The 12,407-nt window shown below is 46.1% G+C and overlaps 1 protein-coding gene across 2 annotated transcripts in view; it reads left to right on the top strand.

Moving 5' to 3' along the window:
* The first annotated feature begins 219 nt into the window (after positions 1–219).
* The window catches only part of FAM47E (family with sequence similarity 47 member E), a 36,685-nt gene continuing 24,497 nt past the window's right edge, over positions 220–12,407 (top strand). For both annotated transcript variants that reach the window (XM_019467094.2, XM_053901473.1), the window contains exons 1-3: positions 220–430; positions 4,981–5,350; positions 7,533–7,672. In XM_019467094.2, the coding sequence (XP_019322639.2) occupies positions 357–430; positions 4,981–5,350; positions 7,533–7,672 (584 nt within the window). In that variant the 5' untranslated portion in view covers positions 220–356. The remainder of the gene's footprint in view (positions 431–4,980; positions 5,351–7,532; positions 7,673–12,407) is intronic.

The raw sequence follows: 12,407 nt of genomic DNA, 5'->3' as shown, positions 1-12,407 counted from the left end.
CCTTTCCTTCAACAAACCCTTTTTGAAAAATGGGCATGGCCCAGCCTACGGTAAATTTCAGTGGGAAGAAGATGCCTTCCCAACAGATTAAAACACTTTTAAACCAAAGACCTGATCCTTTTCTCTTGCCTCCCCCCCCCCCCCCCACCACGGTCCACCGCCCCAGGCATTGGAGAATCGGGTGCGACGTGGGGGCTGGGCAGCGCGCTCCCGGGGGAAACCGGGGTGCGCCAGGGGGCGCCTGGGCCATCCGGCGCTAATCTGGCCAGCGCACAGCCAGGCGGTCTCCTAGCGACCCGAGTGGCTGGGAATACACACCACGAAGGCCCGGCTGTCGTCGCGGAGCCAGGGACATCATGGACGACCACAAGCGGCTGTGTGGGCCCGGGGCGCCAACCCGCGTGCCAGTGGGCAGGGACTGCGGGCCCCGGTAAGCGCGCCCCGCCCAGGCGAGGCGCACCCCACTGGTGCCGCGAGGGGGCGCCTGCACCCGGTGCTTGCTGGGGGTAGGGGCGGCGGTGGCGGGGCGGGGCGGCAAATGGCCAAGGAGGGCTCTGCTGGGCATGCTGCTCGTCTTTTCTCCACAAGGTCCTCGGCACCTAAATGATTATCATGTGAGATAATAAACGCTTGATGCTCCTGTCGCAAAGCACACTTTTTTTCTGTTTTGCTCCCAACCTCCCAGGGGATGTAGATTGACATGGCCATTCCGGATGGGAAACTGATGGCCACAGAGTCCTCTGCGGAGACTGGTTTAGCTTACCACCCACCCTTCTGCGGGTTAGCCAATTGGATCTGGAGCCTTTGGCCACCCACCTTGTGACTGAGCCTGTGCTTGGGGGCGGGGTGGGGGGGGGGGAGTGCCTCACATACTGGGGCGGTCTGCTGCCATTTTGAATGGATGGTGTCACAGCCACAGGGCAGGAACCCAAGACTTTTTGACTTTGCGGATTCCTTGAGCTATTTATGAGAATGGAATTCGGCTCTCTCGGAGGCAGCCCGGTATGGTAGTTGATTCCAGAGTCTAGAATCAGAAAGGCTGGAGTCGAAGGTCAATTCTCTTCTTGTTTGCCTAGCGACCTTAGACAAGTTACTTGCTGCTTCTGGGCTCAGTTTGCTTAACTGTAAAATGGGAACAACAAAATGAATCACCTTTATATGATCGTCGTGAGGATTAACTGCTATGTCACATGTAAAGCAGTTACTGACATAGAGTGTGTACCGTATGCATTTTAGCAATTATCAACCCTTTGGGAATCTTTTTTCCCACATTTTCAAAGTTTTTGTACTGAAATAATTATAGACGCACAAGAAGTTGCAAAAATAGCACAGAGGTCCCACGCACCCCTCCCCCAGCTGCTTCCAGGGGTGCCATCTTACGCAACTGTATTTCATTACCAAAGCAGGAAACGGGCATTGGCACAATATATTAGGCTATAGGCCTTACTTGGATTTCATCAGCTTTTGCTTGCAGTTCTGTGTGTACTTCTATAAAATTTTGTCATATGTATTCACCAAGATACAAAAGTATTTCCTCACCACGAGGGAACTACTTCTTGCAACCCCTTTATCAGCACTCCTTTTCCCACCCCCAACCTTTAGCAACCACAATTGTTCTTCATTTCTGTAACTCTGTTCTTTTGAGGATGTTAGACAAGTAGAGTAATACAGTGTAACACCTTTTGAGATGGGCTTTTTTTCCGTCAGCATAAGGCTGCTAACAGGACACTGTGTATCAGCGGGTTGTTCATTTTTATTGCTCGTATGGTTGTATGACTGTTTATTTGTTTCACCTATTGAAGGAGATTCAGGTGCTTCTAGCTTTTGGCTGTTGCTGTCAACATTTGTGTTCAGGTTTTTGTACAAACATAAGTTGTCATTTCTTTAGGATAAATGCCCAATACTCTTTTGCAATTTTTTTTAATATTTTATTTTTGAGAGAGAAAGAGAGCAAGCAGGGTGTGTGTGGGGGGGACTGGGGGAGGGCAGAGAGAGAGACACACACAGAATCCGAAGCAGGATCCAGGCTCTGACGTGTCAGCACAGAGCCCAACGCGGGGCTTGAACTCACAGACCTCAAGATCATGACCTGAGCCGAAAGTCCGATGCTTAACCAACTGAGCCACCCAGGCACCCCATCTCTTTTGCAGTTCTTAAAAATGGAGATATCTATGGAGCATATGCTAGTAACTCTGAAAATAGTCAATGTTTAGGGAAAAAAAATGTTTTCAGTTTTACTTTCTGGGTCAAGTTTTTTTTCATAAACTTAACAAAATGCAGAGCCACGTTTCTTAGCTACAAGAGGCAAAACAGAGTGGTAGGAAGCTCTCGTGCTGCACTGGTTTCCTGTTAGCCTCTCAGAACTCAGTTTCTTCATTTAGAAGGGAGGAGGTAGCCTGGATTTCCTTCAGGTTCTGCCAGATCCGACATGCTATGAGGTTTGAGCTGGCTGCCATACTATCCCCGTTTGGAGTTGTAGAACTGTTCTTTAGCAAAAATACCAGGCATCAGATTTGATTGTGTGAAGTGCTTGGGTGTTTGAGTTAGTTGTAAATGTATGGAACATAAACTCTGTAAAGATATCTAATATTAAGAAAGTTACTTGCTAGTAGGTCATGCCGAATGGGTCAGCAAATTGCAAGGTTCGATGTAATTTCAACACCCCCACCACTTAGCTATTTGAGAATGATTTATTCGTTTCCAAGAGCAACTTTTCGTAGCCTTTCATTCTAGATCTGCACAGTAGAACTGGTTTAAGCCCAAACGCACGCACACGCAGCAAGCAAGAAGTTTCTAGGACTCACAAGAAAAGAAGAGGGCTCAAGCTGGAACCTCCTTTTTTTTGAGAGATAGAGGCTAGCATAAGCCTGGGAGGAGCAGAGGGAGACAATGGAGAGAGAGAATCTCAAGGAGGCTGCACACTCAGTGCAGAGCATGACCTGGGCTTGATCCCACAACCGCAAGATCATGACCTGAGCCGGAAATCAAGAGGCAGATGTGTAACGGAGTGAGCCATCTGGTTCCCCGAGCTGAATGCTCTTAAAAATGCTTTGGGCCTGTAAGGATGAGTGTAAAAGGAGTAGATTAGGTGTAATGAGCCATTACAGATGAAAGGGGTCTGGAGGTGGAAGAGGCTTCAGAGAAAGACAGCAATAATATAGAAGTATCTGACTAGGGCAGGGTATTAAGATAATGAGTGACCTGTCTGTAAGTCCTGACTTAGGCAATGTCTGGGAGTGTTAGATTGTCCAGGAACTGGTCTCATTTTTCTTCTGTCAACCTCTTCCATCTCATCTTTATGTCCTAACAGCTCAGTGCAAACAGGGACCTGGTGGGTAAGGAGATTGACTGAAACAGACTGGGTGTAATAAAGCAGTAGGGAGAGACTGTGAATAAGAGGGTGTAGGACTCATCTATAGAAGGTACCCCTGTGCCAATTGCAGCTCCATGGAAAAGTGGACCCAGTGTCCCCAGAAGAGCCTGATTTTTATTCTAGATTATTCATGTGAACTTTTTTTATATGTCAGAAGCTCTAGCGATGTGGCTAAACACCTTGCTCTGGAGTCACACTACCTGGATTAAAATCCCACCTCTAGGACTTATTACCTGTGGGATCTTTCACAAGTGTTTGTTTTGTTTTTAAACTTCTTTGTGCCGCAATTTCCTTAATATATGGAAATAGTACATGGTACCCACTTCATTGGATTGTTATGAGATTTAAATAAGTTAATACATGTAAAGCACTAGAACATGCCTGTTATAGAAAAGTCCTTGATGTGTGTTAACCATTATAATTCTTATTCAAACAGAAAAGGGACCAAATGACAGGTTTGTAGGCCCCCCATGCAGCCCATGGATTGCCAATTTGCAACCTTTGACCCTCTGAGTTTAGGAGGTTAACTGAGGCCCACAGAGGTTCAATGATGTGCCAAGGTCATTCGGCTAGTTAGTTGTCACTGGGGTCCAGGTTCTTGCCACTGTGGCACTGTGGTCCTTTAAAGGACAAGAAAAAGTCGCCAGAGTAGCTGCAGCTTGTAAGTGTCCTTCACAAGGAGAGTGGATAGATGAACCATGGTGGCAGCAGGTTGGTAATAAAGAATTAGATTTACATGGACGGGCCTTTATAATATGGTGCCTGGCAAACGAGTAAGAAACAGAATAGTACCATTTATGTAAATTAAGAATACATGCGTGTAAAAAGACAACACAGATATCATAAGGAACATACAAGCAAAAGGGTTTGTTTTATTATTTATTTATTTAAAAAATATGTTTAAATGTTTAATTTTGAGAGACAGAGTCAGAGTGCAAGCAGGGGAGGGGCAGAGAGAAAGGGAGATACAGAATCCGAAACAGGCTTCAGGCTCCGAGCTGTCAGCATAGAGCCCAATGCGGGGCTCCAACCACGAACCATGAGATCATGACCTGAGCCAAAGTCAGAGGTTTAACCAACTGAGCCACCCACGTTCCCCAAAAGGGTTTGTCTTAAATCTGTGAGAATGGTTTGCCTGTGCAGAGAGAGCAATGAGAATGGGATGTGGGATAACACGGACTCAAGGAAACAGGGGAGGAGCCTTGCACAGACCAGTGATAATGTGCCCTGAGGCAGGAGTCTGCTTCGTTGGACCCTCTCCACAGAACCCTTCCTCCCCTATCTCACCTCCTCAAGAAAGGTGGAGGCCGGGGGCACCTGGGTGGCTCGGTTGGTTGTGCCTGACTTTGGCTCAGGTCATGATCTCACAGTTCATGAGTTTGATGAGCCCTGCATGGGGCTCGCTGCTGTCAGCGTAGAGCCTGCTTCAGATCTTCCTGTGTCCTTCTCTCTCTGTCTCTCCCCTGCTCACACGCTCTCTCTCAAAAATGAATAAACATTTTTAAAAAAAAGAAAAAAGAAATAAAAGAAAGGTGGAGGTCAGCCTTCTTCCAACCTGTGTCCAACCTCTGTTCCCACCCCTATCCCTGTGGTGTGTTTTCATCTAGGTACAAAGAGAATCTACCTTCCAAGTGTTACAGAAAGCACAAGCACAGGCCAACGTGCCCCACCTCCCTGAACAGCCTGCGATGGATATTTGTGAAGAAGGGACTGGATGACTTCAGGAAAGGCTGCCCACCTTGTGAGGGTCTGATCACTCAGGGTCCTCAGGAGGCCTTTCTCCCCCAGATTCATCCCACAGCTCCTCGACCTGCCCCAAAGAAGAGGCAGCACAGGCGGCCCAAGGAAGCAGCCTCGTTTTCCAAGCTCTCGCCAGCCCAGCAGGCACAGAAGGCCTTCCTGGCGGATGTTCAAGCCCAGCTGACCCCGCACCCCTTGGCTCTCTACCCGAATCTGGGGGAAGACATGCCTGTTGAGGTGACCTCCTGACCTAGGGGTGTGGGAGGACCTTGAAAATAATTCTCCTTAGTTGCCTGGGAGTTCTCTCGAGGGGGTGACATGTTTATGTAGGGAAGAGGACGATGAACACCCCCGGGGGTGAGAGTTTTCCTGGGTTTTCCTGGGAGCCCTCCTTTCTCTGCTCCCAGCAACATACTCACCACTCCCTTTGGTTCCTGTGAGGCCAACTTATGCTTCCTGTGAAGCCAACCAGAAACATTTGACTTCTTTTCCCTTAACGTTCTACCAGCCTACTTTTGCTTGGGATATTTTGGAGGGAGAAACCAAGGGGGGAATTGTCCAGTCTTGCTTCTGTGACTCTAGCCTGGGGTTGAGGGGGCAGCTCCATTATGTCACCAGTGTCCTGGGCTGCTTTTGATTCCAAGCTCCACAATCCTTAACGTATGTCTCTTGTTCCTGGATCTCAGGATGGCTTCCACACCTCCAGGCATCAAGTCTGCCTTTCAAACAAGAAGGGGGAATGGGGCAAAGGTTAACTAGACAAATAATAACTTTCCTAGTAAACATCTCATTCATCTGACCACTTCTAGCTTCTGGGGAGTCTAGAAAATTGAGTTTCTTGGTTGGCGCATTGCAGTGTTGAACAAAACCTAGAACACGGTTCTGTTAGATTTCAGAAAAAAGGCAGAATGGATATCGGGCAGGGAACTAGCAGTGCCTGCTACCCCACCCCCACCCGTGGAGTCTGTTCCCTAAGTCAGTCAGCATGGCAGTTGTTCAGAAAAGTAAACTGAGTCTGGGTGGCTCAGTCAGTTGAGCGTTGGACTCGATTTTGGCTTAGGTCATGATCCCAGGGTCCAGCAATTAAGCCGGGCCTCCACGCTGGGTGTAGAACCTGCATGAGGTTCTCTTTCTCTCTCTCAAAATATAATGAAAGAAAGAAAGAAAGAAAGAAAGAAAGAAAGAAAGAAAAGGAAGAAAGAAAGAAAGAAAGAAAGAAAGAAAGAAAGAAAGAAAGAAAAAAAAAGAAAGAAAGAAAAGAAGGAAAACTTCTCTGCTAAGCCCTCTGATGGCCCTTTCTTAAAGTCCTTGCTATGGTCCAAAAGGCCCTGCACGGCCTGCTGTCTGCCCCACCCCTGCTCTGTTCCTCCTCCAACCTCACCACCTACTCCTCTGCTCTCACCCTGCTCCAGCCACTCTGGCCTCCTGGCTGTTCTGTGAACATAGCCAGCATGCTGGTTCAGATCTCTCTTCCGTGCCCGGGACACCTGCCCCCACATATCTGTCTGGCTCACTCCTTCGCTTCCCTCAGATCTTTGCTCACGTGTTTCATGAAATAACACTTCCTATACTCTCATTCTCTATCCCTTACTGTGATCTGTTTTTCATCACAGCACTTGTCACCACTGGGCTCCTCACTGGAATAAAATCTCTGCAAGGGCAGGGACTTTATTCCACCAATACCTGGTGTTCAGTCAATATTTGTGCATAATGAATGAGCGAATGTATAAACAAATGTCAGGGAAGTTTACAGAAAGGACAACTAGAATTTCTCATCAATTGTTTTCCACTTGGGGCTTTTCTCCACTGTCTCCTGCAGGCCAGAGCTTTGGAGCCTGTGACAAACAGATAATTTCCACATCCTTGCAGACGGTGTGTAGGATTGTGGCCCCTATTTCCATGTCTGACCTCCCCAACTGGGTGTGTTGGCTTCTTTCTGAGGCAGGATCTCTTCCTGCGGTATTATGATGGCCACGAGCAGCTCTAGATTGAAATGCTACCAAGAACACCTCTTTTTATATGCGTGCTTCCAGCAAAATCCTATAGCGCAGTTCCCGTGAGTAAACTTTGGATTATGTGCCTGTTCCTAAACCAGTCACTGTGGTCTTGCTTGACCTGACCTGCCTGTGGAGTGAGGCTGGGGTCCAAAGAAAAATCTAGATACTGTTATGTATAGGAGGAAGAATCGACGCCCGGCCATCAAAAACTACAGAAGCCCTCTAGAGGCACTGCCTAATGTCTAGGCGGTGGATGCTTACCCCAGCGCCCGGCACGGTTCCTGCACAGAAACTGATGAAGGGCATAACCGGCTGGAAAAGCAAAGCAGAGGGGCATGCTGTTGGTCTGGTCCATTTTAGAATCAAGGAGCCTTATTTTTCAGCACATTTTTCTTCTCTTCAAGGCTGTTTTCTGTTTGTAGCTCTTATTAAAGGTGCTGGAAGTGCTGGATCCCGTCAGGAAACTGGAGGACACCTGGGCTTATTGTCAGGGCATCAGGAAAAGAACAAAGGAACCGACAAAACTTTTAAAAAAACATTCTACTGAAATCCACCCGGGACTGTAAGTATTGTCCTTACCCCCTCGCTCTTTCCTGTCACCTGATGAAACCTTCGAGGACTGACCTTCTCAAAGCCCCTCATCTTTGGAATAATTGTGAGAAGCAAAATAACTAAGTTCCCAAGGAGAAAGGAGAGGAGCCTTGGGTCCTCTTCTTAGTGTTTACTTCATAAATGGATGTGAATTATCCAGCAATACAACATGGGTGTGTGTATATGACTGTAGGAGAGCTGTTCGGGAAGGGGAAAACTGCAGAAAACCGGATTCATTGGCTCACAGTGGCTCTTTGAATCATCTATGGCAAAAGCCCTTTTGTTCAATACGATTGGGACTAGTAGTTTGTAGGGCAGGAAAAAAAAAACTAAAAAAACTAAAAACTTCTTAAAAAAGATGATGCTTAAGTACTTTCAACACATTCTATTTGACCCTCAAACATACCTGTACATTCACTTGTTTAATTTTCACAGCAACCTTCCTTTGTATCACACTCTTCTATTCCCAGGTCATGTAATATTTAACCTAAAATGTTAATGCCATGGTAAATATGCTTGACAAAAATAGATTTGGGATACCAATTCGCCTTGTGACTTTAAATGATATCACTGGTGGGCCCTCGGGAGTGTGGGAGAACTGGAGAGCAGCCTACCCACAGACCCTAGACCACTCACAGAGAACCCAGGCCCATGGCCACGAAGAGCTTTTATTAAATTATACATGTTTGCTAAAGTGACATACAAGGTGACAGGAGCCCCACCATTCTGGCTGCTGAGTGTACCCCCTGGTAAAACTGGGGAGACTGGGCACACTCTGTCTTTCTTCCACTAGGAAGCGAGATGGCCCATGGGAAACGCAGCTCCCTTTCCTGAAGGGAGCCCCACCCCAGCCAGTCCCTGCTGGGGTCCCCATGGGACAGTCCACCTGTTACTGGATTTCACTCACAAGTCCTTTTGAACCTAGATCCATGTGCTCCAACATGGCCACTGTCAGTAGTAAAGGTCATATTTTAGCTTCCATTATTATTTTGCTCAGAACCTGGCTGAGGAAGAGAGAGGAGTGTTCTAAGTAGGGCTCCCCTTGGAGACTTTAACAGTGTGGGTTGGTATGGCCCTAGGAGTATCTTTGAGTTAATGGATCTTCAGTGAATTATTAGCTGGTTTTCTTTATGCAAAATAACAACAACAACAACAAACCACAGGACTACTGAGCACCCAGGGACGATGCTAGGTTCTGAGGACCTAGTGGTGATCAGGCTAGGACCCTGTCCTCACGGTGATTGCAGTGTGCTGTGGAAGGGAGCACGAGTACAGACAGAAGGTATGAATCTTAGTTCACAAAGCCATGTGTTTACAAAAAACCACTTCCCTTTTTCTATTTATATCATCTCATCCCACTGAGTAGCAAACTTTCAATCATGGTCGTTACTTACACTATAAGAAAGTGGGATAGGTCCCCAATAATCGCAGAATGGATCTTTAACTTCTTTCTGGTCTTTGGGACTCATTCTTCTGTCTATTCTTGCCATTTGTGGTACACTCTGTCCACCCACCCGTGTCTTCCTGCGTCACCTGTCACATCTAGCATGACTGCTGCAACGAGCTTGGGGTTCTGCACAGTGCGGGCTGTGCCTTTAACTGCAGGCAGTTTCCCTGGTCAACCCTGAAGAAATCTCCAGGGCAAGAAATGAAAAACAAATGGGTAATCTACTTGAAAAGAGAGAAGGTAAAAGTACAGAGGAAATGAACAAAACTAATATCTTAATAAATTATCATCATAAAATGAATGTATAAGTATGTAATGGCAAGTTTTTCTGTCAGCATACTCTTAGCATATTCTGTTAGCATATTCTTGTACAGTGGCTGCTGTACAAAGTAACACGAATTGAGGGTGCCTGGGTGGCTCAGTCGGTTACGTGTCCAACTCTTGATTTCAGCTCAGGTCATGATCCCAGGGTCGTGGGATCCTCTCTGAGCATGGAGCCTGCTTAAGATTCTCTCTCTCTCTCTCTCTCTCTCTCTCTCTCTCTCTCTCTCTCTCCCTCTGCCCCTCTCCCACTTGTGCTCTTTCTCTCTAAAAATATCCCCCTCCCCCCAAAAAAAACCTCAAAGTGACACAAATTTAGTGGTTTAAAGCAACAGAAATTTATTATCTCACAGTTTGGGGGGCCAGAAATCCAAAATCAGTATTACTGTGCTGAAATCAAAGTATCAGCAGGCCATGTTCCTTCCAGAGGCTCTAGGGGAGAATCCATTTCTTGCTTCTTCAAGCTTCTGTTGGCTATTGGTATTCCATGGCCGTGGCCACATCACTCCAGTCTTCAAGGTCAACATCTTCAAGTCTCTCTCTGCTCTGTCTTCACATCCCCTTCTCCTCTGTGTGTGTGTGTCAAACCTCCCTCTGCCTTCCTCTTACAAGGACACTAGTGATGGCATTTAGGGCCCACCCAGGTAATCCAGGATAATCTTACCATCTCAAGCTCCTTAAATTAGTTGTATCTATATAGATGGTTTCTCCAAGTAAAGTACAACGATTAGTACCTGATCTCTTTCAGGGCCGTTATCAGCCTACCATAGCATGAGTTAATATCTTCCATTTCAAAACAACTCTCATTGAGCACAGACTCTCCTTTCCCTTACAGCAAACTCTTTGAAAAAGGTGCTCATACTTACTTCCTCTTCTTTCTTTAACTCATCAGCACTGCAACGGGTCTGCCCTTGGTCAAGGTCACCATTGACCTCTGTGTCACCTCATCACTTCTCTGTGATCATCATGCTTGATGTGTCAGTAGCAGTTGACAAAATTGATGATGTCCTCTTTCTTGAAAGAGTTTTTTTCACTTAGCCTCTTGAATACACCCTTTCTTGTTTCTCCTCCTACTTCAGTGACCCTCTCCCCAACCTTGTTTTGCTGGTCCCTTCTCATCTTCCTTTTAATATTAAATGCATCAGTCTCTGACATCTTTTCTGTATGTTTACTCACACCTAAGTGACCTCATCCAATCCCTCTTTATATGGATGTTCAACATTTGTCCTTGGGTGTGTAATTGGCATCTCAAACTCAATGAGTCAAAACCGAACTCTTGATTTCTTCCCCAGAACTACTCACCCTTCCATCTTCTCCTGATCAGTAAATGGCAATGCCCTTCTTCCAGTTACTTTTGAAACAATAGTTGCGACCTGCCAACAAACCCTCATGGCTTTCCTTTTGAAATATATCTGGACTCTCAGCTATAGTACTACTGTCACTGTATTCCAAGATACCATCAGCTCTTGCCTGGATGATTGAAATAGTTTCTAGCTAGTCTCACGGCTTCCGGAGTTACCCCCACTCCCTGCCCCAGTCTATTTTTCACACAATAGGTAAAATGATTCTTTCAGCATCATTCCTGTGCTCAAACTTCTCCAGTTAAGGTACAGCATAGGGAATGGAGTCAATGGTATTGTAATAGCATTGCACGGTGACAGCTGAGGTGAGCACAGCATAACATACAGACATGTCAAATCACCGTGTTGTGTACTTGAAACTAATAAGACATTGTGTATCAACTGTACTTCAATTTAAAAAAATTTACTGCAGGATATATGTGATGACAACAAATGCTATGTTTTTGTTTGCCTGATTAACAAAAATTCTCCAGTTGCTTACTCGTTCAGATTAAAACCCAGAGTCCTACAGTTGCCTCTAAGATCCCTATGATCAGGCCCCCTGTGACCTCTCAGGCCTCACTGTCTGCTACTCTGTCCTTTAATCCTGCCCCTCCAACCACACTGGCCTCTTTGCTGTTCCTCATCCACACTTAACACGCTCATTCCTTGGAGCCTTTGCACCCGCTTTTCTTTTCTGCCTGGTGTCTGCATAGTTTGATATCTGCATGGCTTGATTAATTTCTACTTTTGGGTCTCTGTTCAACTATCACTTTGGTAGCAAGGATTTCTCTGTACAAATTAAAAGCCCCCGTCCTCACTCTCCATCACCTGGCATATGTTTACCTCTTTCCTATCTGTCTCTCCCTAATCAATTGCAAATTGTGTGAGGACAGGGCCTAAGCTTTATTTACAGCTAAATTCTAATGCCTAGGACAGTGCCTAGTACATAGTTGGTGTTTAGTAAATACTTGTTGAATGAGTGGATGGATGAATTAATATTTAGGTGCTGTGAAAAGAAGGTACATGTTGCCAGGAATGAAATGTGGGTTCTGGGGAAAGCCTATGTGAATGCTTTCCTGAGGAAGGGACATGTGTGTTGAAACATAAGGGGGGGGATGAGGAAATGCAGAAGGCGTTGCAGTCAGATGGTACAACGTGTACAAAGGGTCCGTGGCTGAAGGCAGCATGATGAATTCATGCAACTGAGAGAAGGCCACTACGGCTGGAGCTCAGAGAGTGAGGGAGGATGGCACAATTCCAGAAGAATCTGGAGATACAGGCAAGGACCAGGCCATGAAGAGCCTTGGAAACTGAGTTAAGACTTAGGTCTTCATTGGAAGAGTCACAAGAAGCTACTGAACACAAAAACTTGTACCTGAATGTTCAGAGCAGCACCATGCCCAATAGCCCAAAGGGGCAGCAACTCGGGTGCCCATCAACTGATGATAAATAAACAAAATGTGGTCTAACAATGGAATCTTAGCCATAAAAAGGGATAAAGTCCTGATACATGTCATAGCATGTACACACCTTGAAATGTTATGCTAAGTGAAAGAAACCAGACACAAAATACCATATAGTATAAGGTTCTATTC

Source organism: Panthera pardus, unplaced genomic scaffold, assembly GCF_024362965.1.
Source record: "Panthera pardus isolate Hobbes unplaced genomic scaffold, ASM2436296v1 HiC_scaffold_13, whole genome shotgun sequence".
Classification (NCBI taxonomy): domain Eukaryota; kingdom Metazoa; phylum Chordata; class Mammalia; order Carnivora; family Felidae; genus Panthera; species Panthera pardus.
Note: the sequence above shows the minus strand (reverse complement) of the source record. Positions and strands in the feature narration are given on the sequence as shown.